The 27,495-nt window shown below is 46.1% G+C and overlaps 1 protein-coding gene across 6 annotated transcripts in view; it reads left to right on the top strand.

Moving 5' to 3' along the window:
* The window catches only part of UTRN (utrophin), a 576,172-nt gene that overhangs the window by 246,126 nt on the left and 302,551 nt on the right, over nucleotides 1–27,495 (top strand). For all 6 annotated transcript variants that reach the window (XM_039528635.1, XM_039528634.1, XM_039528636.1 and 3 more), the window contains 3 exons: nucleotides 5,312–5,517; nucleotides 6,851–7,005; nucleotides 20,699–20,888. In XM_039528635.1, the coding sequence (XP_039384569.1) occupies nucleotides 5,312–5,517; nucleotides 6,851–7,005; nucleotides 20,699–20,888 (551 nt within the window). The remainder of the gene's footprint in view (nucleotides 1–5,311; nucleotides 5,518–6,850; nucleotides 7,006–20,698; nucleotides 20,889–27,495) is intronic.

The raw sequence follows: 27,495 nt of genomic DNA, 5'->3' as shown, positions 1-27,495 counted from the left end.
CAAATCGAACTTACTAGCTCCGGGAGCTATCCCACACTGCACCACTCTGTTGACGCTCTGGACAGCAGTCCAAGCTTGGATTCTCTGACCAGCCACACAGGAAACGACCCGGGAAAATTTGAATTCCTTTTCCTGTCTGGCCAGTTTGAATCTCAATTCCTGGTTGGACATCGGGGCGAGCTCAGCAGCACCTGCAACGATGCAGAGCTCTCCAGCAGAGGAGTCCATGCAATCCCAGAGTAGAAAGAGGTCCCCAGCATGGACAGACCGGGAAGTCCAGGATCTGATCGCTGTGTGGGGCGATGAGTCTGTGCTTTCGGAGCTGCACTCCAACAAACGGAATGCAAAGACCTACGAGAAGGTCTCCAAAGCCATGGCACTCAGAGGATACAGCCGGGATACAAAGCAGTGCCACGTGAAAATCAAGGACCTGAGACAAGGCTACCAAAAAGTCAGAGCGGCAAACGGACGCTCCGGAGTCCAGCCCCAGACATGCCGCTTCTACGAGGCACAGCATGCCATTCTAGGTGGGTCTGCCACCACTGCCCCACCAGTGACAGTGGACCTTGAGGATGGCATAGTGTCGACGGGCAGTTCCTCGGCGTTGTTCGCCGATGGGGAAGATGAGGAAGGGTTGTGGAGGACGGCGCAGGCGATAGCGCTTACAATACCGCTTTCCCCGACAGCCAGGATCTCTTCATCACCCTCACAGAGATCCCCTACCAACCCTCCCCGGCCGTTAACACGGACTCAGAATCAGGGGAAGGATCAGTCGGTAAGTGTTATAAACATGGAAACATTTCATTATTAAACAACAGGAATATATACTATATAAAAACTAGCTAAAAAGTTGTCCATATAAAACTATATAAAAAGAAGGTCCACACACATAGGGATTGAACAGAAATCCTCTTGGGACAGTTCCACGAAGCTATCGTACAGGTACTCGAAAAGCCTCCGCAGGAGGTTCCTGGGGAGAGGTGCCTTATGTGGTGCTCCGTTGAAGCACACTCTTCCGCGCCAGGCCATCCTCAAGTAGAAAGGAATCATTGCCTCGACCAGCATGGCTGCATACGGTCCTGGTCTGTGCAGGGAGTCTCTCAGCATCCTCTCTCTCTCTGCCCGAGTGACCCGCCTCAGGGTAATGTCGTTCGGCGACTACTGCATCTAAGTAGGGCAATTAGTGTACTGTTACTACTGTGAATGCTTGAGTTTTACTTTGCATAGCAAAGACCTTCGTTTAACAGCCACGTGCTGGAGGCCGCACAGGAAAAGCATACAGTGATCTTTCCCGGGCACAGCCGTGAGGGGCTGGAACGGGGTCAGACTTTCTGCTTTCCTGATTGCCTTCTGCGGGAGGGCACAGCTATCCATTAACTGTTAAGCAGCCTATAGTCTAGGGCTTACCAGGCCTGGTAGATAAACGGATTCAGCTGTACCGCCCCGCTTGTCCGATCTCCGGTGCAAGACCACAGCCACTGAAAACGTATTCCGAAATCTCGAACTTGTCCTGAGAGCTCATGAGATTAGGTGCCCTGTATGGTCTTGTTCACAGAAACTGAGTAGACTGTGTTCAGTGTTCGCAAACATGTATCCTTTCAAGGAAATCACTTCCTTTTTCCCATCACACAGCTGCGGCTCTTTCACGAACTGCCCCGCCATCCCCCTCACAGAGGCTGGCGCAGATTAGGCGGCGAAAGAAAAAGACTAGGGACGACATGTTCTCGGAACTGATGGCCTGCTCCAGAGCCGAGGCGGCTGAGCAGAGACGGTGGAGGGAGACCCTATGTCACCACCAGCGCTCACACATCGAATGGGAGGACAGGTGGCGGCAGGAAGACCAGCAGGCGACTCAAACCCTGCTTGGGCTAATGAGGGAGCAAATGGACACAGTCCGGCGCCTTGTAGATGTTCTGCAGGACCGCAGGCAGGAGGAGAGAGCCCCCCTGCACTGTATCTGCAACCGCAATCCCCCGCCACAAAGTCCTGTCCCCCCCTCACCCAAAATAACAAGAAGGAGGGGCGCTAGGGGCCGTGAAAACTGGCACAGCACCCCAGCAGAGCGCTCATGTACCACACCGCTCTGATGCCATAAACTTTGAGAAGTGCTTCCCTTCCTGCATCACCCAGTCCCAAATCCAAGTTTCATCCCCCCACTGTGTAGTTGAGTATTAAAAGTGGTTTGTTGTTATTCACTGTTTCCGTCCCGTTTTTCTTGTCAGAAGACTTTGTGTGAAGGGGGGGGGATGGGTTTTTTAATCGCATAGGACAGCCTCCATTACCAGGGTACAGACTTGGGGGCAGGATCAACAGCAGGACACACACAGACTGCAGTCACTAGGCACCAGGGTCAGTCTGTGAGGTGTATGCTGCCCCGGGTCAGTCTGTGAGGTGTATGCTGCCCCAGGGTCCTAGCGCCTGCCATCAACAAACGGCAAGGCAGGCTGCCCTTACCATGCCCTTCCACCCTAGCCACGAGCCTCTCCGATGCCCTGAGCCCCAGCAAGAGCCCTCATCCACGGACACATACTCACCCTTCCCACACACCCCTCACCCCTTACTACGCCCCAGCCCAGAGCCTGCATCCAAACTCCGTCCCAAAGACGGCACCCCTCACCCCTTCCTGCAAACCCACCCCTTCCTGCACACCCACCCGCAACCGTCCTCCCCGCAGAGACCGCTGTAGGAGCAGGAGCCTGTCATTCCTCTAGTGTAGAAGCGGTCTGTACATCAGTGCACACCGTACCCACCACAGTCTGCATCCATGTTTCAACCCTAGAACAGGAATTCATAATTAAAGAAAACTTTGTTAATAATCAGTGTTCAATTAACTTTATTTTAAAACGTGTGTTAGAAGGGGGGAAACCTGGAGAACGGGGTATGTAACCGCAGATCGAAGTCAACAGTCACTAAAACAGGCTCAGGTTCAGCTTCTCTGTAAGTCAAGTGGACAGTCATAGGTTACCCTGCTCTCCGAGGAACCTAGCTTTCAAAGCCTCCCGGATGCACAGCACTTCCCGCTGGGATCTTCTATCGGCACGGCTGTCTGGCTGAGCGTAATCAGCAGCCAGGCGATTTGCCTCAACCTCCCATCCTGCCATAAAGGTCTCCCCCTTGCTCTCACAGAGATTGTGGAGCACACAGCAAGCTGCAATAACAACGGGGATATTTTTTTCGCTGAGGTCCGAACGAGTGAGTAAGCTCCGCCATCTCCCCTTGAGACGTCCGAAAGCACACTCCACCACCATTCTGCACTTGCTCAGCCGGTAGTTGAAGAGCTCCTTGTCACTGTCCAAGGCGCCTGTATAGGGCTTCATGAGCCAGGGCATTAGCGGGTAGGCTGGGTCCCCGAGGATCACTGTAGGCATCTGCACATCCCCAACCGTTATTTTGTGGTCCGGGAAGAAACTACCTGCCTGGAGGCGTCTAAACAGACCAGAGTTCCTGAACACACGCGCGTCATGAACCTTGCCCGGCCACCCGACGTAGATGTTGGTAAAACGTCCCCTATGGTCCACCAGTGCTTGCAGCACCATAGAAAAGTAGCCCTTTCGGTTAATGTAGTGGCTGGCCTGGTGGGCTGGTCCCAGGATAGGGATGTGAGTCCCATCTATAGCCCCACCGCAGTTTGGGAATCCCATCGCGGCGAAGCCATCTCTGACGACCTCGACGTTTCCTAGAGTCACTACCTTTGAGAGCAGTTGCTCAACGATTGCGTGGGCTACTTGAATCACAGCAACCCCCACGGTAGATTTGCCCACGCCAAAGTGGTTCGCTACTGACCGGTAGCTGTCTGGCGTTGCAAGTTTCCAGAGGGCTATGGCCACTTGCTTCTGCACAGTCAGGGCTGCTCGCATCCGGGTGTCCTGTCGCTTCAGGGCAGGGGCCAGCAAGTCACAGAGTTCAAGGAAAGTGCCCTTACGCATCCTGAAGTTTTGCAGCCACTGTGATTCATCCCAGACCTGCAGCACTATGCGGTCCCACCAGTCCGTGCTTGTTTCCCGGGCCCAGAATCGCCGTTCCACACCATGAACTTGACCCATTGCCACCATGATCTCCACTGCGCGGTGTACCCTGCTTTGTGAGAGGTCTGCGCCACTCTCCTCACTGCGCTGCCGGAGCCTCCTCGCCCGATTTCTCAGCAGCTGACTGTGGAAGAGGTGGACGATAAGGTGCGAGGAGTTGACAACGGCCATAAGTGCAGCGATGATCGCAGCGGGCTCCATGCTCGCAGTGCTGTGGCGTCTGCGCTGTAACCGATCAGAGAAGGGCGCGAACAGATTTCCCGCCGGCGCTTTCAGGGAGGGAGGGCGTGATTGACGGTTCAATGACGACAGTTACCCAAAACCACCCTCGACACATTTTTTTCCCCAGCAGGCATTGGGGGCTCTACCCAGCATTCCAATGGGCAGCGGGGACTGCGGGAACTGTGGGATAGCTTCCCACAGTGCAACGCTTCCAAAGTCGACGCTGGCCCCATTACTGTGGACGCACAAAGTCGAATTAGTGTCCTTAGTGTGGATACACAAATTCGACTTCATAAGGTCGATTCCACAAATTCGAATTAAGTTAATTCGAAATAGTCTTGTAGTGTAGACGTACCCTAACTTTCAACAGAGCTAAGTCTTCTTGACACCTCTTGAACTGGTAATATTTGAAGGAAATACATTGTAATACATGATTATTGTATATTATTGTAAATGCTACTTAGGTCTACACTAGAAACTGTTTTTGGTATATTAATACAGATTAGGGATGTGATTATTTTTTCTTTTGGGTGACATTTCTGTATTGGAAAAAGTCTTAGTGTAGAGGCAGTTATACCAGCATAAAAATATGCTGACCAGTATAGCTTATTGCAGTCAAGAGGCCAGTATAAGCTATACTGGCATAAGCACTTTTCTGCAGTTGTAAGCTGTGTCTTCGCTATGAGGGTTAGCCAGCTATCAATGGCTATCCTGGCAAACCTTTTCTAGTGTAGATGTGGCCTTAAACCCACACTTTATTACTTTGTGTCTCACTGTAATTGAACTGTGGTGGACTGACTATATACGCATTAATAAAAACAGTCTTCCTAACCCTATTCATTATTGTTTATCCATTGGCTAATCTGTATAACCACTTGCCCTTTTTTCTTGCCTCTGCGAGTATGAATACTGATATGCAGCAGAAATATTTTTATGGGTCTTGCAGCAGCTCTGTATACAGATAGTTTACTCCATTTCTGGTGATCATAGGGAACAATAGATAATGAAGTCATGGCTAGTGGATGTGAACTTCAGGTTATAACTTCCTGCATTCTCCTCTGCAGTAGAGAAGGTCAAGAACCAGTGGGACAATACTCAGCATGGTGTGGAAGTACGGCAGCAGCAGCTAAAATACATGCTTTCTGACAGCGTGCAATGGGATCAGCAGAGGCAAGAAATGGAACAGCTCATAGAACAGTATGATATCCGTCTGCACATGCTTCTGCAGGCTCCTAAAGAGACACTTATCAAACAGATCTCTGAAAGCAAAGTAAGATTTGTTCATACTTTCTAATTCCTTCCTCCGGCTGTATGACTTAATTGGGTCAGCATAGGGTCTTCTCTGATTTAGAAGTGTATGATTCACTATTGATAACATCCTTTGACAGGTTCTCTGTGCTTGTTTGAATATATACCTTTGTATGTATGTAATTATATATTCTAAATAGCCATGAGAATTCCTGAGCCTCATGTTTGGTGAAAAGTAGTGAGTTTTTGGTGTGTGTCTGTATGTATTTATATAACCAATATATTTATATCACATTCACTTAATATCTCCATCTAATAAATTCCCTTACTTAAGCACAGAATTAATGAAATGTGCTGACGCAAGCTTATCATACAGTCACTGAATATAGTGCATGTTACTTCACAGCAACTTATTAGCCCTACTGGAGACAGTGGAAGTAATTATTAGAGATGGGCCAACTGATTCCAAAATTGACCTGAATTGTCACCCCAAATGCAGAGTGCAAGGGCCTTTAAGGACCTCTTATTATGAACTGCTTGGAATAAATGTATCCTCCATACCTCATGAGGCTCCCTGCTTTTGGTATTCCAATAAATTCGTTATAGTGCATCAGCAAGTCCAACTGCCTCCAGGCTGACTGCTGCCTTGCTAGGACATGAGAGATTCTCAGAGATGAGCCATGCCTCTCCGACGCAAGGAAGGGTAGAGTGGTCTAGGGGAGGAGTAGGACAAGATGAACTAAAGTTAAAGTTAGGTGAGGTTAACGTTAATCTGTAATGCACAGCTGCATATTATCTGTTTGTAAACAGACATGCACTTCTGAGCTTTGTTTGCCAAGTATGGCATATCATCCCCTGTAAAGAGAGCATGCCTACAGATCCTGAAGAAAAATTCCAACTCCTCCCATTGTTAATGGCAGGAGGTTTATGTCTCATAATATTTTAGAGGTTTTACTTGGAAAACTGTGCTAGAAAAATTGTATGAAACAGACTTTTTGAAGAATATTTCTAATTTGAAGTTCGCCTTTATTTTTACTCTGTATTTTGCTTACTATCTAGCAAGATGGGCAATGAAATGCAGAACAGAATTTGTGTAGTCCCTTGTTCTCTTTGGCAAGTTTTTTCTCTCTCATTTCTATTTGAATAGTTCATTAGCATATATTGAAATTTATAGTGCCTTAATAATAGGGGATTTATATCAGACAAGAAAATATGCATATACACATGTTTTATAGTCGGTGCGTGCAATAATTTAACAAAATTCAAAATATGAGAAATCAGACTTTGATTTTAAGTTTGCGCTGGTGCCTTGTTTATTTTTTACTGACTTGACTTGTTCTGAAATTTCTCCTTAGCTGTTAATACAAGAACTGCGTAAAGGGGACATAACTATGGCTGCATTCAATAACCTCTCTAATAAACTTCTTCTGGACTACAGTGATGATGACACAAGGAAGGTGAAAGAAATCACTGACCACTTAAACACATCTTGGATAAACCTGAATCAAAGGTAACTTCAAGGCTCTGTTGAGTGTAAATATTGCACATGGTAAATCTAATCTTGCTGTTTTAAATAGTCAAAATATTGGTTATAAACTCGTGGAAATGAGAGGCCCTCATAGGTCATCTAATCCCATTCATTTTCTGTAGCATGCAGGGTTATCACTGTTCAATGGTCACATATATCAGAGTGAGTCTATTTGTGAGTATTTCCCATGATGGGAACTCCCATAACTGACCCTAGAAGACTTTTTCCATATACTTACTGATCATCTTGTTTAATAAATAAATAATTCTGATGTTGAGTCACAATTTTTCCTTGGTTCAGTCTCATTTCTTTGCCTCTAGCCATTTCTCTCTGCAGCATTTGGAACAATTCTTTCCCTTCTTTGAAATCAGCACCTTTGGATATTTGTAGATTGTTTCTGAGTTTCCTTTTTGTGAGTCTATACGTATTCAGTTCAGTCTGCTGACATATATGTTAGTTCCTATGAGCCTCTTCGTATCTTGGTGATTCTTTTCCTGAACTGCCTCCAGTTTGTCATTTTTTTGTGGGTCCCATATGTGGTACCTTTTATTTTTCAACCTGAGTATCTAACTTGAGGAGCTGTAAGAACAGTAAATTATTCTCTGCTAGGAAATTTACTTATTTACACTAATTGAAAAAGATGTAGTTACTTGAGTGCTGAAAGTCTTTCAATAAAAATGTGGTCCCAGACATGTATATGTGCATAGTATTATTGCCTGGAAGGTAATCAAATCTTCATTCAAATCCTGTTTTATATTTTTTTTAGTAGCTGACAGACACATGATACAAGAATAGTATATGACTGATATTTTTTGAATATCAAAAGCTTTAAAAGACAATAGTTGTCTTACCCAATAATTTAATGATGCTTCAGAAGGGAGACTCCTTCTTCTTCTTCGAGTGATTGCTTATGTGTATTCCACAGTAGGTGTGCATGCTCGCCACGTGCACTGGTGCTGGAAGTTTTTCCCTTAGCAGTACCCGTACTGGGGGAGCGCCACTGCCACCCCTAGAGTGGCGCCTCTATACTGCACTATAAGGGGAGCTGCGCACTTTCCCCACCCTCAGTTCCTTCTTGCTGCCAGTGAAGGTAGTCGGAACTTTGTGCTCCTGCTCTGCTGCAGCCTTTCTACTTGACCTTAGTGGTACCATTCCTGGGATTGTTACTTCAGTTGTTAGAGTAGGCTCGGGGCATGCCCCGTGCCCCAGGCTTAAAGTTGTGCGACTCCTGTCGCCGTTCAGTGCCTAGGAGTGACCTGCATGCTGAGTGCCTCCGGTGCTTGGGTGAGACTCACATCAGCAAATATTGTAAGATCTGCAGGTCATTCAAGCCGCGGACCAAGAAGGAGAGACACATTAGACTCCATGCTCTCATGGAATCGGTGTTGGGCCCCAACTCCGGCACGCCAGGCGGACTCAGCACCCACCACCGCATCATTGGTGTGTAGCGAGGCCCTCTCTACTAGCCGGCACCACTCCCCCCTCCAGGAAACAGGGAAAGGGCCATACCTTGCAGTGGCGGCGAGACAAGGAAAGAGGGGAGGCTGGTCCCACGTAAGGCAGCCTGTGGTTCCCCCCCCCCCCCCCCCGCCCCGGGGCTCAAGGCCTCCATCTCTGCCGGTACAGATGCCATCAACGCCGGAGGCGATGCAGGCTTCGAAAGACATTATGAGTCTGCCGGTTCCAGGCGTGCAGCCGGTGACAGCTCCCCGGTCTCGGGGCAAGCCTCCATTGGGTGCCCATCAGACCTCTCCTGCGGGTCGCAGTTCCTACTCCGAAGACTGGTCACCGCACCGTTCAGTGTGCAGCGACCGATCGTTCAGCAGCTCGCGCCCTCCCTGGACGCCGACCAGGCCATCCCGGTCACCGTCTGCACAGGAGTCTCGGGGACCCTCTAGGCTGCCTGCCAGTGAGCACAGGCACCAAGATAGGTGCCGGGAACGTTTCCCTTTGCGACGCGACTACTGCAACCTGTCTCGACAGGATAGGCGTCGTTGTTCTCGTTCCAGTTCCCGCTCAACTAGACATCGTGCTCGGGATTCCCCTTGCGATGACTCGGCACCGGAGCTCCTGCCTCCATCATGGGTACCGAAGTAGCACTTTGGGCGGGTACCGGTCCTCAATGTTGAGGTTCAGGTCCTGAGGGAGGTGACATCGCAGGCACCGCCACTCATACTGTTCCCGTGAGACCGTGCACTCGACGGTGACCTTGGCATCCAGCTGCCCATCCCCGATGTGCACGGCCCAGCCAGGACAACTACCACCACTGGGCCCTCAGCTGGGTCAGTGGCGAGGCGCCCCGTGGCAGGGACAGTGGTGCCATTGGGCACGATGGCCGCCGATGGCTGCCCAGACGGGGGCCCGCTCGGTTGCCGGAGTGTCTCAGGCCCCATCAGCATCATCTGGCCGTCTAAGAGACCCGCATCCGGACTCTGATCTGGGGCTCGACCTGCTGGTACTGGCCGAGGCCCATGGCTCTGTGCTGGCCCTTTCCCTGGCACCGGACAACACCATAACGGTGCCCCCGCCATCAGTCCCTCAGGAGGACTTTAAGGCGCACCAAGACCTGCTGAAGAGGGTGGCATCCAGCCTCCAGCTGTAGGCCAAGGAAATGGAGGGCACTTCCGATTCCCTCTTTAACATGTTGTCCCCCTCGGCCCGCTCGATGGCTTCAGCAATTTCCATGTGCAGGGCGTTGTGGCTCCTCCTGTCTGGACTGTTGACGGGGGCCCAATCCCTTATGCAGGACCTCCCATTTGATGGGAAAGCGCTCTTCGCGGACCAGGCGGATGTCAGGCTGCATGGGATGAAGGACTCCTGTACCACCCTGCAGACCTTGGGCCTCTACATCCCTCCAGCTAAGGACAAAGCCAAACCGCAACCGTCGGCTCAACCTGTGAGGAGCAGATACGAGCCCCCATATAAGAGACCGAGGGACCAAAAATGCCGGTCTCAGTAACAGTCCTACTCCGCTCCGCAGCCTGGGCCCTCTAAGGGCAAGAGGCAGGGAAAGAGGAGGTTTTGACTATTTGCAAGGGGCACCGGGCCAGTTGCCAGGGAGACCCCCCTGATTAATAAAGGTTGTGTTCTGCAACTGTTTGTCTGCCTTCTGCATGATGTGGGTCCTCAGCACCATTTCCAAGGGCTACATGTTGCAATTCACCTCACCCGCTCCAAACCACCCACCCTCCCTGGTGGACTCGGGGGACCCAGAGCATGCCCACCTTCTAGGGCAGGAGGTGGACCATTTACTGCACCTGGGGACGGTGGAAAGAGTACCAGTAGAATTCCAGGGAAAAGGGTTCTACTCCTGTTGCTTCCTGATCCTGAAGGCTAAAGGGGGCCTCAGGCCCATCCTGGACCTCTGGGGCCTAAACAGTTTTCTGGCCTGCTCCAACTTCCCCATGGTGTCCCTGGCCTCTATTATCCTCTCCCTGGACCCGGGGGACTGATATGTGTCCCTGGACCTCTAGGACGCATACTTCCACATTCATATTTTCGAGGGGCACAGGCGCTTCCTTTGCTTCCTAGTGGGAATGGACCACTACCAGTTTGCGGTCCTTCCGTTTGACCTATCCACGGCACCCAGGGTTTTCACAAAGTGTATGACTGTGGCAGCGGCCTACCTCAGGCGGGAGGCGGTACAGATCTTTCCATACCTGGACGATTGGCTTCTCAAGGGCGAATCGCATTCAGAGGTAAAGACCCACGTGGAGCTGCTCCTCTTGACATGCGCTGGTCTCGGCCTAGTGGTGAACGAGACCAAATCAACCTTAGCTCCAGTTCAGTGCATAGAGTTCTTTGGGGTGCTGCTGGACTCTTGGAGGGCCACAGCCTCTCACCCCCTAGACCGGTTCGAGGCCCTGAGAGATCGCATCGCCTCGGTCACGGCTTTGCCGGTGACAACGGTGAGAGCGTGCCTTCGAATTCTGGGCCATATGGCGGCATGTACGTACATGGTCCGCCATGGCGGACTCCGAATGAGGCCCCTCCAACTCTGGCTAGCCTCCCAATTCTCTCAGGCCGGGGATGGGCTGGACAAGGTTTTCACGGTTCCGTCCCTGATACTGGCTTCCCTTCAATGGTGGTCTTGCCCGAGCAATATGCTGCAAGGGGTTCCCTTTCGGGATGCCAGCCCATCTGTAGACCTGGCGACCGACGCATCGGTCCTGGGTTGGGGAGCCCATACAGGAAACCTGCAAACCCAAGGGACATGGTCGATCCCGGACTTGTCCCTTCACATAAATGTCAAAGAGCTCAGGGAAGTTCGGTTGGCGTGCGTGGCCTTTGACAAGCACCTTCGTGGCAGGCTGATCAGGGTCCTCACAGATAATACTGCCGCCATGTACTACATCAACAGGCAAGGTGGGACTCGCTCTCTAGCCCTCTGTCGGGGAATCTCTGAGCCTATGGGAGTTCTGTATAGCCCACGATATCTCCCTGAGGGCCGTACAACTCCCAGGCGTCCGCAATATGCAAGCAGATTGCCTCAGCAGGGTCTTCCCCCCCAAGTATGAGTGGTCGCTCCATTTGGAGGTTGCACACCGGCTCTTCCGAGAGTGGGGAGTTCCCCAGGCCGACCTCTTTGCAACCCACCAGAACTGGCGTTGCCCCCGGTTCTGCTCCTGGAGAGGGATGCATTCCTCTTGTGGTGGTCGGGCTGGCTCCTCTACGCTTTCCCACAGTTCCCCCTCATCGACAAAGTCCTGCAAAAGGTAAAAGCGGACAAGGCGAGAGTCATCCTCATAGCTCCGCCGTGGGCCTGCCAACACTGGTACGGAACCCTCCTTCGCCTCTTGGCGACTCATCTCCCCCTCCCCCCCAGGACACTGCCGCTTCACTCGGCCCTCCTCTCCCAGGATGGGGGCCGCCTCCTCCATCCCAATCTAGCTGCCCTCCACCTGACCGCGTGGTTGCTCCATAGCTAGACGAGGAGGAGAGCAGGTGTTGGGAGCAGGTAAGGCAGGTCCTCCTGGAAAGTAGGAAACCATCCACGCGCCGTACATACATGACAAAGTGGTCCAGGTTCTCCAAGTAAGTGAGTGAGCGGGGTGTCTCCCCTCCTCCCCGCACCTCTCCAGCTTATCCTGGACTACCTCCTGTCCCTTAGGACCCAAGGACTGGCAATTGCCTCGGTCAGGGTACACCTGGCGGCCATATGGCAAGGGCACTTGGTCTTTTCCCACTCTGACCTCCTGCTTCCTGAAGGGCCTTCACTATTCGTTCCCATATGCTAGACCCCCAGTGCCACATGGGACCTGAACCTGGTTTTGTCATGACTCATGGATCCTCCCTTTGAACCCCTGGCCACATGTTCCTGGTCTCATCTCTCATGGAAGGTGGCCTTCCTTGTAGCAATCATGTCAGCCTGCTGTGTCTCAGAACTCAGGGCCTTGACCTCGGAACCCCCTATACGGTGTTCCACAGGGATAAGGTCCAGCTTCGCTCACACCCGGCTTTCCTCCCAAAGGTGGTCTCCGCCTTCCATATGGATCAGAGCATCTTTCTCTCAGTGCTCTGTCCTAAGCCCCATTCCTCCAGTGTGGAACGCTGCCTCCACACGTTCAGTGTACGTAGAGCGCTGGCATTTTACCTACATCGGACCAAACTGTTCCGGAAGTCCTCGCAGCTTTTTGTTGCCTTGGCTGAGTGGGTAAAGGGGCAACCAGTCTCCACCCAACGTCTTTCCTGCTGGATTACTTTGTGTATATGCACATGCTAAGACCTGGCAGGGGTTCCCCTGCCACCAGTCGTTAGGGCACACTCAACGAGGGCTCAGGCCTCATCGGCTGCCTTCGTAGCCCATGTCCCTATCCAAGACATTTGTAGAGCAGCCACTTGGGCCTCAGTTCACACGTTTACTTCGCATTACGCGATCGTCTCCCAGTCTAGGGATGACGGCAGGTTTGGCAGGATGGTATACTCCATCCCGGTCTATCATGAACTCCTACCCACCTCCACCAGGGATAGCTTGGAATCACCTACTGTGGAATACATAGGAGCAATCACTCGAAGAAGAAAGGACAGTTACCTGTTCCGTAACTGGCGTTCTTCGAGATGTGTTGCTCAGGTGTATTCCACATCCCACCCTCCTTCCCCTCTGTTGGAGTTGTCCAGCAAGAAAGAACTGAGGGTGGGGGCATGCACGGCTCCCCTTATAGCATGGTTCAGAGGCGCCACTCTAGGGGTTGCAGCGGCACTCCCTCAGTACGGGTACTGCTAAGGGGAAAAACTTAAGGCACCGGTGCACATGGTGAGCATACACACCTACTGTGGAATACACCTGAGCAACACATCTTGAAGAACGCCAGTTATGGAACAGGTAACTGTCCTTTATTAGGGGAAAAATTCAGTGTGTTTTAAAAAGTCTTTTTAAATAACGACAACCAATGAAACTGCTTTTGTAGCTGAAAGTAAATGAGAAGAGAGAGATGGATAATGAAGGTTGTGTAAGTGGCATTATGTCCTGGGGAGGAGAGGAGGAGGTTACTGCAGTGGCATGCAGTAAGTGTCAGAGGTAATTAAGGAAGCAGTGTATAGAATCTTATTACTCTTCCTGGGAGGGAGACCTCTACCTTAGTAGTAGTTTGCACTTTTGATGTGGCAAGGGGTATATACAAATGCTTTCCTGGTTATTTCCAGAGATGACAACTGAAATGGCATAAAACTTTGTAGCTCATCCTATGTGATGCTTTGAGAGAGAGAGAGAACAAAAATATATCTCTCTTTAGATGTGTCTTGAGATATAGGCTGGAATTTTCAAAGGAGTTTGAAAACCCATTGAAGTTCACTGGGATTTGGGCACCTAACCCCCTGTGGCTCCAGGCAAATTGTGGAAAAAGGCTTTGGTTTATGACCAAGTTTTTTCCACAGTGTGGACCAGTTTTTTCCATAGTGTGGACCACTTCATAGTGTTGAGGACGTCTCATGGATCAGTTCCTTTCTTGATCATCCATTCGTGTTCAGGTTTGAGGTTTCGGGTCATCCCTATAGCCATTACTATAATTGCCTAAATGAAAAAAGAATGGAGGTAAAAATCTGAGTTTGTGTATGTGATTGGCAACATAAGCCATATATCCCATACAATCTGAGGCTTACTTCACGTGGGGCATCTGTGGGGGAGAGATTGTTTGGTGCACAAAGTTTAGTTCTGTCACTTACACTTTTAAATAAAGATTTATGCTTATAATATCATTTTAGAAGTAACAAAGAATCCTGTGGCACCTTATAGACTAACAGACGTTCTGCAGCATGAGCTTTCGTGGGTGAATACCCACTTCTTCAGATGCAAGTGAAGTGTACATCGACTGTTCTGCAGTATCCATGCATGGAGAAACCAGGAAGACTCTCTTTAGTTACTTTAGCTGGAAGACTCATGCTTCTGAATAGCATCACAATACAGCTATAAAACATAATTTCAGCAGAATTTTAAGTTTTCAACAGCTCATTTTAAAACTATTGACATTAAAGAGATTTAGCCCTCCAATTTGATGTGGTGTAAATTGGATATGCTGTACGGTGGCTAATAACATTTTTATACTCAAAGGCTAAAACTAAGGTAATTCATCAGTTTCGTCACAGCCTCAATAATGGATTACATTCCATGTCTTCAGCAGACCAGTTGTTTCTTCCTGACACATTCTCCCCCCTGCGCTCACATTTCTTCATACCACAGAGTATAGATTTTTAGTTTGCATCTGAAAAACAAGTTGATGGAATTTAGTGTTCAGACTGGGCTGGGAAGAGTCTAAAATTAAAAGGGGAATGATATTCTTGTTCTTGATCATGGCTTTATTAATAGAATTCACATACTTTTTTCCTATGCACTCCTTGAGTCCAGTGTAACTTCTGCAGTTTTACGGAAGTCTGAAGCTCATTCAGATATGGACTCCACAACCTTGGAAGACACTGGTCAGAGTCTCTATCCTGTCATGACTAGATTTGGACTCCTCTTGGAGTCTGACTGCACTTGCTTTATTGTCATGAAAGGTGGTTACGGCACAGTGTAGTGTGTGCTCTCTTTTCCTTTTGGATTTGCAGTCTCTACGAGAATGAAATGAAAGTATCTAAGTCTTTTCTATAACAATGTGGATCGATCACCACTAGGCCATCACATAAGGCCTAGTTTTTCTTCTAACTGAAAAATGGAAAATTCCCAGTTTACCCACATCATCACTCTCAAACCATTTGATATAGTAATCATGCTGCTGGAATATGAAGAGCATACTTAATAGCATGTTTTCAGCTTTAGTTCAAATACCATGAAAGTGTTAGGACTATAACAGGCTTGCATTCTTTCTCTCAATTTCAACTAAGCAGAAAGTTTTGAGATATTAAAACTTAGTGCAGGAGCCATCATTCCTGACATAATGAAATTAGGTAAAAAGTTCAGCTCGTTCTCCTGTCCAGTGCATCAGTTCTTAGGCTTACGGATCTGGGTCAATTGTCTTGATTCATAGAATCATAGAAGATTAGGGTTGGAAGAGACTTCAGGAGGTCATCTAGTCCAACCCCCTGCTCAAAGCAGGACCAACCCCAACTAAATCATCCCAGCCAGGACTTTGTCAAGCCGGGCCTTAAAAATCTCTAAGGATGGAGATTCCACAACATCCCTAGGTAACCCATTCCAGTGCTTCACCACCCTCCTAGTGAAATTGTTTTTCCTACTATCCAGCCTAGACCTCCCCCAGTGCAACTTGAGACCATTACTTTTTGTTCTGTCACCTGCCACCACTGAGAACAGCCTAGCTCCATTCTCTTTGGAACCCCCCGTCAGGTAGTTGAAGACTGCTATCAAATCCCCCCCCCCCCACACACACACATACACTCTTCTCTTCTGCAGACTAAATAAGCCCAGTTCCCTCAGCCTCGCCTCATAACTCATGTGCCCCAGTCCCCCAATTATTTTCGTTGCCCTCTGCTCAATTCTCTCCAATTTGTCCACCTCCTTTCTGTAGTGGGGGGCCCAAAACTGGACACAGGGCACACTGTTGACTCATATCCAATTTCTTGTCCGCTGTAATCCCCAGGTCCTTTTCTGCAGAACTGCCGCTCTAGCCATTTGGTCCCTAGCCTGTAGTAGTGCATGGGATTCTTCCATCCTAAGTGCAGGACTTTGCACTTGTCCTTGTTGAACCTCATCAGATTTCTTTTGGCCCAATCCTCCAATTTGTATACATCATGCTGGAGGGTAGGGATAGGGTCCGGAGTATCTGCCTCTCCCCCCAGATTAGTGTCATCCACTGAAGGTGCAATCCATCCCATCATCCAGATCATTAATGAAGATGTTGAACAAAACTGGCCCCAGGACCGATCCCTGGAGCACTCCGCTTGATACTGGCTGTCAGCTAGACATCAAGCCGCTGATCATTACCTGTTGAGCCCAACGATCTAGCGAGTTTTCTATCCACCTTATAGTCCATTCATCCAATCTATACTACTTTAACTTACTGTCAAGAATACTGTAGGAGACAGTATCAAAAGCTTTGCTAAAGTCAAGGTATACTTTGACGCTTGTCTGTTTCTTTGAAAGCCACCTTTGTTTCTAGCCTGTTCTTTCTGTTCTCATTGCTGTTTCACCTTTAAACTTACTCCCTTGCTTGTGAAGGAAATCCTTACAGAAGGAAATGATTTTGAAGTCAAGACTTCCTAGCTGCTTTAACGTCTTTATTTCGTACTCTCTTTGCTGAGTTACATTGCTTTAATTTTAGAAGGTGTTTTGTGTTGTCGTTAGACAACATATTTATCAAGTGCCCTATCCTTCGAATTACCATTCCGTTACTATTTCCTCAATAGGAGGATAAATGATGAGGCATGTTCCCACCAAATCTAAAGCCGGAACCATCAAGCCATAGATGCAGTGATAAATTAAAGGGTTCTGCTCTGTCAGTAGTTTATATGGCAGTATCCAGAATTCGGAGTGTGTAGGAACTACTTAGGTTAAAAAAGATGGGAATTATTCAAGCAATATTTCTTTGATCAGAATAGTTGTAAAGATGACATTAGACTTATTGCGCTTGAATGACAGTTATTTTGCATTGATACAATGCTTTTCCAGAGTGCCAATAAACTAACGTACAAACCATGGGCTTGATCCTGAGGGGAACTGGTCACCTGCAACTTCTTTTGATTCTGAAATCTATGGATCATTTCAGCCACTACTGAAATTCAGCCACCTGTAGCTTCAAACACAGCAACTGTTTAATACTATTGAGGAAACACTGCACAGTACAGTATGACAGGAAGGGGGGAAAGAAAATTAATTCCTTCATTTAAAATGTAAGGAGGTTGAATGTAAATGTACAAGGTTAGAATTTTGGCCAAAATTCCTGGGAAGCTCCTACACATACAAAAATGACAAGTTGTGAGGAGTTTGCTTTTTTGTCTCCTCTAAACAGCAGCATCTTCATAAACACTTCACCATTGACAGCATATGAGAGTGTTACTTTAGTTCTGACTTGGAGAGAAGAGACAGTTTACTGAATTAGTAGCAGCATTTCGGATAGCAGCTACTGGTGGATGTGCCTATAAAATGAAAGACTGCTACTGAAAGAACTCACTTTTATTTTGTCTATATTTTGGAAAAAAAATCAAATTCAGTTTCATACTGTGCAGAGTCCTGCGCTTAGGAAGGAAGAATCCCATGCACCGCTACAAGTTGGGGACCAACTGGCTAAGCAGCCGTTCTGCAGAAAAGGACCTGGCATTAGAGTAGATAAGAAGCAGGAAATGAGTCAGCAGTTTGCCCTTCTTGCCAAGAAGGCCAACGGCATATTGGGCTGTATTACTAGGACCATTGCCAGCAGATCAAGGGAAGTGATTATTCCTCTTTATCCAGCACTGGCGAGTGTTCCACTTGGAGTATTGTGTCCCGTTTTGGTCCTTCCCTCCCCCCTCCCCCCCCCCCAGGGATATGGACAAACTGGAGAGAGTCCAGTGGAGGGCAATGAAAATGTTTAGGGGGCTGGGGCACATGACCTATTCAGAGAGGCTGAGGGAACTGGGCTTATTTAGTTTGCAGAAGAGAAGAGTGAGGGGGGATTTGATAGCTGCCTTCAACTGCCTGACGGGAGATTCCAAAGAGGATGGAGCTCGGCTGTTCTCAGTGGTGGCAGGTGACAGAAGAAGCAGCAATGGTCTCAAGTTGCAGTGGGGGAGGTCTAGGTTGGATATTAAGAAACACTTTTTCACTAGGAGGGTGGTGAAGCGCTGAAATGGGTTACCTAGGGAGGTTGTGGAATCTCGTTCCTCAGAGATCTTTAAGGCCCAGCTTGACAAAGCCCTGGCTGTGTTGATTTAGTTTGTGTTGGTCCTGCTTTGAGCAGGGGATTGGACTAGATGACCTCCTGAGGTCTCTTCCAACCCTGATAGTCTATGATTCTATGTATAACTGGTAATGGTTAAATGATTTTTAAAAAATATTAACTAACAATTTTGAATTGTTACATTTCTGTAATAAAGTTGTTCTATCACAGAGTTTTATTCTGATCCTTTGTAGGAATAATATGAAGGAGACTACTTAAACATGTTATAACAACCTCTACAGCAGTGGTTATCAATTTTTTTTTTCGCGGACCACTTGAAAATTGCTGAGGGTCTCAGTGGACCACTTAATGATCTTTCCAAATGTTGTTTGTACTGTTAGCTAACTATTGTAAAGCGGTTTGGATAAAAGCACTATATAAAAAAAACTTATTTTTTATTCTACAAATGAAAGCACACAACTCATAGTTTAACATCAGTAGTCTTACCCTTCTAATGCGATGGATGTGCCCTCTCTCTCCCACCATGGCAGCCTCCGAGCTGGGGCTTGGAAGGAGGGGGGTTTCTCCCTCTTTTCTTCCCAACCCCAGCTCTGTGGCTGCCGCAGCAGGGGAGAGAGCCGTCTCTCCTTGGCAGCTGCAGCCCTGGAGCTGGGGAAAGTCACCTCTTTCTCTGGCCTCTGCAGTCCTGCATGTCCCAAATTCCCCCCACTCTTTCTCACCCCACTCCTCCCTCCCATCTACCACTTATTCCCCCCCAAGGCCACCACCTCACCTTACATGTGTATCTTTTCCAGGGTCCAGGCACCTAATTACTAGAGCCACGCCTGCGTGGCTCCACTAATTAGTTGGGTGGCCCTTCATTCTCTCATATGCGGCTGCCCAGACATGCACCTTAGAGGGAACTATCCGCGAACCACCTGAATGGAGCTCGCAGACCACTGGGGGTGCATGGACCACAGTTTGAGAACCTCTGCTCTGCAGCCTTTTGAAACTATCCCTTGTGATTTATGATGATGTTGCCAGAGCACATCAGTATAAGATCACAAGTGTGTGTGGTTATACAGTTGGAAACGACACATTGGAATTCCCCTTTCTGTATGTCTGTTTTGGTCTAGATTCTGCCAGCCTTATTCAGGTATTCTACTACTTGAGTTTACTCTTTGGTACAAAGCTAATATTCAGCATGAGTGAGGCTGGCAAAATCTTGCTCTTTATGAGAGATGGGCCTGAGCCAGTTCCCCCAAATTTGACTGTTTGATCTGTCCACTGAGTGTTAGCAAAACTTCAAGTCTATTTAATGCAATTTCAGTCATTTGTGTCTTTTTAATCATAATATTTAAATTTGGCTTATTACTTATGAGCTGCTTTCTACGGGGGAAATCTCAGATTTGACCATTGACATTTCTGTCAAATATCACTAGAAAGTTATCAGTGGATTTACTGTTCACATGGCCTTTTGAGCTAGAATCTTGTAACCAGTGTCTTTTTGGGGTTATAGTTTTGAAATATGGCACATTCTTTAGGTGTGGACTCCTGATCACAGGGAGAAAAGAAAAACGCATAGATGTTAAATATGACACTTCTTTCCTAGGGTACCAAAAGGTCATCGGTATAGGGAATTGCAAACGTTATTTTAACTTCCAGTGTGAGGTTGTCATGCTGGGCATAAGGCCACCATTTTGGAGAAATTAAGGTAATCAGTGATAACTGGTTTTGCAACATTTCAATGATTTTCACCAAGAAAATTATCAAAGACAAGAGGCGTTGATACAGCTAGTTGTTTCCACACTAATGGGGGCTGTTGTCAGCTAGTGTTAAGTAAACACTGTCACATAAAGGCAAATACCTTTTATGTTTGTGGAAGCCCTGTATTTTTAGGGTATGGAAGTCATTTGGCCCTCCTAAACAAGTGCAAATGAAGTACATCTCTTGCATTTTCCACAATGCTGTAATGTGTAAAGTGTATACAATTTTAGGGAAATGGTTTCCATTCACAGCAACAGACAGTACTGCTCTCTCTTCAGATGGTGGTTGCTGATAACAGCAGTGAGAAAAACATTCAAAGTGTGGAAATAACAGTTTCTCACACCTGAAATGTCACAAACCCATTATGGTAACACATAGAGGGAAATGCTAGGTTTTACTGAATAATTTGTATCCTGCTCACACTCCTCAGGGGTTTGGGTGTAATACATATATCCAGTACAGAATAATAGATACAGATGCAACGTTCCAGGAACCAATGACCTAACATACAAGAAAACAAATGAGAACAGACTATACAGTTTTCTTCGTGTTTTATCATAATGAATCTTCAGATCATCTTACAGTATCTTCATTTATGATTCACACAATATGGTATGTCATTCTGGAGGGAAAAATTGAGATGCCTGTCTCATTTGTACTTTCAGAGCTGGTGATAGGCAGAATGCCTGGGAGGTTGAACTGAAGATAGTGGAAGCCTTACTCAAGGATCTAGAGGGCTTCCTCAAATGGATGCAAGAGGCAGAAACTACAGTTAATGTCCTTGCAGATGCATCCCAGCGGGAAAATGCTTTGGAGGACAGTGCCTGTATTGGGGAACTGAAAAAACAGATGCAAGTAAGAGCATGAGAGAATATTGTTGTTTGTTGTTTTGTTTTCTGCTTCTCCACTATTGTGAACCTGACTAGGAAAAGGCACCTAATAAACTGGAAGTCCTGCATCTTATTCATGAAAACAATATTTTAAAATGGCAACAGGCATGGAGGGAGTTATTGATTTAATGAGATATAAGAATCCTTACTTGAGATTAAAGCAAGGGTGTCCAGCCTGTGTCCTGGGAAATTTGTATCCTTCAGGTTCTAAATTGTGACCCTTGTGGGTAGCTGTGTTAAGAAGAAAATGTATATTATGAATTGAAAATGTGCTCCCTGAGCTACACCCAGTTATTATTTAACTTAAGTGCTTGACTCTGTCCTGCTGCTAGGGAGCACAGGTATCCCTCCTCAGCTGCCTCCCACACTCCCCCTCCTCTTAGGCACTTTCCCTGCAGCCGCAGCAGCCGAACTGCTGTTAGCAACTGCTCAAAGCACTCCTGGCTATCTCTTTATTGTTACTCAGCAGTTCCCCTGCTGGTAACCAGCTGCATTACATGGGAGTGAGAAGAGATGGGGGAGGAGAGGAGACTCCCCCTAGGGTCAGCACACTCCAGCTACTCCCCCTCTCCATACCCAACATGCCTCTTTATTGGGATGTGTGGGAACGGCGACACAGGCTCTGCCTTAGGGGTACAATTGGAGAAGAGCAGGGCAGAGAATATGTACCAAAGGGTTGATTGGAGACACTTGACCTCTTTGTAATGCCATGTTTGGGCCTCAGGCTGCAAAGATTGGATTCCACTATATTAAAATAATTTTCCATGTTTTGCATTTGTGCTAGAAGATAAATGGTTTAAATGATTTCTGAAGAAATATGGATTCTTTGGTTGCCCTGTTGACATCATGTGAATTCCCTTCACAGCTATCCCCCTTTCTTCCTAATTTTTAAAATATTTTATAACTGAAGGAGAAAGTTTACTTCATCTAATATAATGTATTTTCTTTCTGGTGGGAAAGAAAGCACAATAGGTAGGTCAGCCACACAATCCAGCCCCAAGTTTGTAGAAGGAAACCCTTATTTTGGCCTCCGTGTCACGAGGCGTGATCAGCTCTCCATAGTTGTACAAAGTTTCCATTTTTAAAATAACAGAGATCTTTTGTGGGGGAGCACAGATATGACTTTTGCGTGCTAGTGGAGTGGTTGTACACTAGCTCTTCCTGCTACCCGTGGCTACAAACCATCCGCAAGAAGCAGAGTTCTTGTGTTGTGGCCACCAAGAAGCTAGAGGTGACTGCTTCGGGCTAAGAAAGCTAAAGCACAGTCACCTGTCCACCTCCCTTAGTTCAGCACCCTTTACTGTTGTTTTCTTTCTTTCCCAGTACTGTGTTCTCTTCTACACTGCACAGCAGAGGGAGCATAGTCTCCTAACCTGCCCATGAGTCAACACATAATTTTAAGTTCCCTTTCAAATATGAAAGGTTTAGCTATAGCCCATATCAAAGGCTTTCATAACTCAGTGACTTTTGAAATAAATTTTCCCCTTCCCCCCCAACTTTCAAGGTCACTTTAACTTTCTGATGAGCATTAGTCTTCTAAAAGTATAGATGTTCATATTATTGTATTTATGTAATAATTCCAAGTGTATTTCTGTGTTTTCAGACATTTGTTTTTTGTCTTGTGTTGATTTCAGCACTGTGCAGTTAGTCTTTCTTGTTAGACTTACAGGAAAGGAAAATAAAATTACTCCAGATTCAGACCCACAATATCTGTTCACATTAAAAATATTTTTTCCCCTGGTGCTGTGGTATATACAGTAACATGAAACTGTATTTATCTCACCATTTCATGTGTTTACATGTACAAAAAATTGTATTTCCTAAATCAAATTGATTATAAAACATGTGCTGTGCTCATACTGTCCTTGCTCTTATGAGAAACTATAGGAGAACTATACACTGATTGAATAGCACTTTACAAGGGGTTCAGACTGTGACTCATCTAATTTGAAACAAGGCACAAGTAAGGGTTTAACAAATAATAGAAGAGAGGACTATACTGATGTGATTAGATTCCGACAGGTTAGCTGTTGCATAATTTGGTGGTTCCAAATCACTAGTAATTTTTTTTAAATACGTAAAATGAATTCAACTAGTCATCAACCTTGTTATTGGTGATCTAATTCCTTATGTGTATTGGATGAAAGGGTGACAAAGAAAATGGCACAGTTGAAAGAGGAGAGGGCAGATTTGCAGTGGAGGAAATCTATTTGGCCATGGGAACTCCAGAAGTGTTCAGTGGCATGGGAAGGGAAGAAGTGGCATCAGATATTGAATGTAAGTCAGGGTAGGGGGTTGAAGGAACAGACTTTGTGGTGGATGAGAGGGGCAAAAGAGTCAAAATGGAGTGAGTAGAATGCACTACTATAATCCTGCCTTGGGGGAAGGACTGAATGGAGGCAGAGGAGGTGAGAGAAGGGGACAGAGTGTGGTGTGGAAGTCAAGGGTACTTGATGGCTGGGAGCTTACAAAAAGACTGGATGGAAGGATAGGTGGGCTATGCCCTGGAAATGAGGTGGTGATTGGTGATAAGGAAATTACTCTTGTATGATATTTCCATTGTCAGTGTTTAGTGAAGATGAGTTTGAGGAGTGGCCATTTTGGTGAGTAGAAGAGTTGATTCAGCAGTGAAAGTCAAATCAGGTGGGAAAAAAAAGGCTAGCTGGGAAATCTATTTGTAAATTGTTCGAGGAAGAACCTATGGTCAGGAGACCACCCAATCCAGCTTCCTCTACCACAGCCTATGCATTGGTGTTGGGCAGAAGAATCTACTTAAATGAAGAAGGCTGGCTCTGGTCAGACTCCATGCAATAGGGATTATCCCATCCTGAACACAGGGTACAGAACAGCAGGCCGGCATTAGCACAGGTATAAGGAGGGGGAAGTGTGCATAGGAGATCTGGAAGAGGGGGACGTGTGTAGTGATGGAGCCTGGGAATGGGAAAATGATGAGCAGACAAGAAGAGGAGAGAAAATAATTACAGAGATGGAGAAAATGTATACTATTAAATTTGGAGATAAAAGAATGAAATGGGAAGAGCGCGAGAGTGTGAGCAGAGAATAAAGAAATGAAAAACACAAAAGCAAGTAAAGCCAGTTTAAGGACGGTAAGTGTTTAGTTTTCCCATATTCCTATCTGCTGTCATATTTCTCAGAAAAGGGAGTATTCAGAAGGGGGAGAACTGAGGGAACCAAGGCAGAGGACGTAGAATCTTCTTCAAGCTGATCACATCTGTTTGAAAGAGAGTATGCCAGCACTTGAAACATTTATAATTGAGCAATGTATAAAGCGTATGCTTCAAAGCTATGCAATACCTGAGGTTCTGTGAATTCGTCAGACCCTTAATGTTACTTTTAATTGGTGCTTCTGACTGATGCAGTAGAAAGATGTATGGAGATGTTCACATAGATAATATGCAGATTAATAGTAGATGTATTAATTCTTTCAGATTTTTCAAACTAAACCTGAAATCAGACATTGGCTATTCATTCAGGCTAGACATTGAAAATAAGTATGCATCTTCTAAGTGAACAGGTAAATTGTATTCTAGCTTTGTAGAATATATCTAACTCTGCAGTCTTAAAAAAAAAAAACAAAAAGAAAAAAAACTTGAGCAGTTGCAGTGTCCATTCTGCAACGGGGGACAGATAGCTCAGTGGTTTGAGCATTGGCCTGCTAAACCCAGGGTTGTGAGTTCAATCCTTGAGGGGGCCATTTAGGGAACTGGGGTAAAAATCTGTCTGGGGATCAGTCCTGTTTTGAGCAGGGGGTTGGACTAGATGACCTTCTGAGGTCCCTTCCAACCCTAATCTTCTGTGATTCTTATCTTCATCCTGTGCTGTGTACCAGGTCTCATATCCTAATTCAGTGGCTCAAACCTCTTGTATGCTGTGACCCCACATTACAAAGAAAAGTTTTAATCCTTTAATTTGGGATATAAATGTATACTCCATATAAAAAAAGACGGTAGGAGGACCAAAAGAATGCCACCATGGCTAAACAGCAGATTAATGGATGTCATTAGAGCCAAAAAGGCATCCATTAAAAATTTGAAAGACAAATCCTAATGCAGGAAATAGGAAAGAGCACAAACTCTGGTGAATAAAATGTTAAAATATAATGAGGCAGGCCAAGAAAAAATTTGAGAAGCAACTTGCTAAAGATGCAAAAACTAACAGAAAAAAAAATATTTAAGTACATCAGAAGCACAAAGCTTGCCAAAGGGACAGTGGGGCCAATAATGACAAAGGAGCACTTGCAGGAAAGCTAAATTAATACTTTGCATTGGTCTTCACTACAGAACAGATCCCTACATCAGAGAGATTCTCTTTGGGCAACCAATCTGAAGTACTGTCCCAAATTGATGTGTTAGTAGAAGAGGTTTTAGAACAAATTGACAAACTCAACACTAATAAGTCACCATGAGTGGATGGTATTCACCCCCAGAGTTCTGAAGGAACTCAAATTGCAGAACTACTAACTGTGGTATGTTATCTAACACTGAAATCAGCCTCTGTACTAGATGACTGGAGGATAGATAATGTAATACTGATTTTTTTATAAAGGGCTTCAGAGGAGATCCTGTAAATTACTGTCCAGTGAGCCTAACTTCAGTACTGGGCAAATTGGTAGAAATTATAGTCAAGAACAGAATTATCTGACACCTAGCAGATAAACATGATTGGTGGGGGAAGAGTCAATACTGCTTTTATAAAGGGAAGTCATGCCTCACTAATCTATTAGAATTCTTCAAGCATGTGGATAAGGGTGATCCATTTGGTATAGTTATATTTGGATTTTCAGAAAGCCTTTGACTTGCTCTCTCATCATCAAAGGCTATTAAGGAAACTAGCCATAGGATGAAGAGGGATGGTCCTCCCATGGATCAGTAACTGGTTGAAAGATGGGAAACAAAGGATCAGAATAAATGGTCATTTTCACAATGGAGAGAAGTGAACCGCGGGGCCCACTATGGATCTGTACCAAAATCAGTGCTGTTCAACATATATTCATACATGATCTAGAAAAAGTGGTGAACACTGAAGTGGAAAAGTTTGCAGATGATATAAAATTGTTCAAAATAGTTAAATCCAAAGCGGAATGTGAGGAGTTAGAGGGATCTCACAAAACTGGGTGACTAAGTAACAGAATGGCAGATGAAAGCCAACATTATTAAGTGGAAAGTAATGCACATTGGAAAAAATAATCCCAATTATAATTATACAGTGATGGGTTCTAAATTAGCTGTTACTATCCAAGAAAGAGATCTTGAAATTGCCATGAATAGTTCTCTGAAAACATCCACTCAATGCACAGCAGCAGTCAAAAAGGCTAACTATGTTAGGAACTTTTAGAAAATATCATAATGTCCCTATATCAGACCTCTGGGGCACCCACAGCTTGAATGTTACGTGCAGTTCTGGTTGCCCCATCTCAAAAGAGATATGGTGGAACTTGTAAAGATTCAGAGAAGGGCAACAGATATAATCTAGGATATGAAACATCTTTCATACAACGGAAGAGTAAAAAGATTAAGGCTGTTCATCTTAGAAAAGAGACAACTAATGAGGGATATGAAAGAGGTCTGTAAAATCATGAATGGTGTAAAAAAATGAGTAGAGAAGTGTTATCCTTTCACACAATACAAGAACCAGGGGTCACCCGATGAAATTAATAGTCAGCAGGTGGAATATAAACAAGAGGAAGTACTTTTTCACATAATGCAAAACTAATCTGTGGAATTCATTGCTAGGGGATGTTGAGATGGCCAAAAGCATAACGGGGTTAAAAAAAGAACTAGGTAAGTTCATGGAGGATAGGTCCATCAATGGCTATTAGCCAGGCTGGGCAGGGATGCAACCCCCTGCTCAGGTGAACCTAAACTTCTGACTGCCATAAACTGGGAGTAAAAAACAAGAGGTGGATCACTCCATAGTTGTCCTTTTCTCTATACTCCCTTTGAATCTCTGCCATGGGTCACTGCTGGAGTCAGGACAGTGGGCAAGGTGGACCGTAGTCTGATCCAGTATGGAAGCTCTTATGTTCTTAATTCCCACAGGCAAGCAGAGAGATGTCCAGAAACTATCTATCCATAAAGACAGAAAAGGTGGTCAAGAGCCCCAGGACATGTTGGTAACTCCCCTTGGGGACTTGACCCCCCCCCAGGTTGAGACCCAAAATTCTAATTAATACGTTAATTTAATATTTTTTCTGTTCTGTTTTGATATGTGTTGTATAAGTGCATTTCCTTTTCTTTTGGAGATGTGGTTATCAGCTATGTGTTTTTTTCCTCCCTTAATTTGGAGAATTTTTAGGATGCCGAGATAGTGGAAGCCATGTACATGAACGTAAAAATAATTCAAAAGGGTTTTGCTCATTGGGTGTTCTTTCTTCCCTGTGCACTGTTTTTCGATGGGTTTCTAGAACACTTTTTTTTAACCAGTTTGCATTGATTGCCTCGCCTGCTATAAACATCTCTGTTTTAAGGCAGTGATGTTGTCCAGTGTTGTCCAAAACTCTAGCTGTTTTGCTTCCTGCTGTGTTGATGTTTTTGGATGTTTGTTCTGGCAGC

Source organism: Mauremys reevesii, linkage group 3, assembly GCF_016161935.1.
Source record: "Mauremys reevesii isolate NIE-2019 linkage group 3, ASM1616193v1, whole genome shotgun sequence".
In the NCBI taxonomy this organism is placed as follows: domain Eukaryota; kingdom Metazoa; phylum Chordata; order Testudines; family Geoemydidae; genus Mauremys; species Mauremys reevesii.
This window is presented reverse-complemented; position numbering and strand designations above follow the sequence as displayed.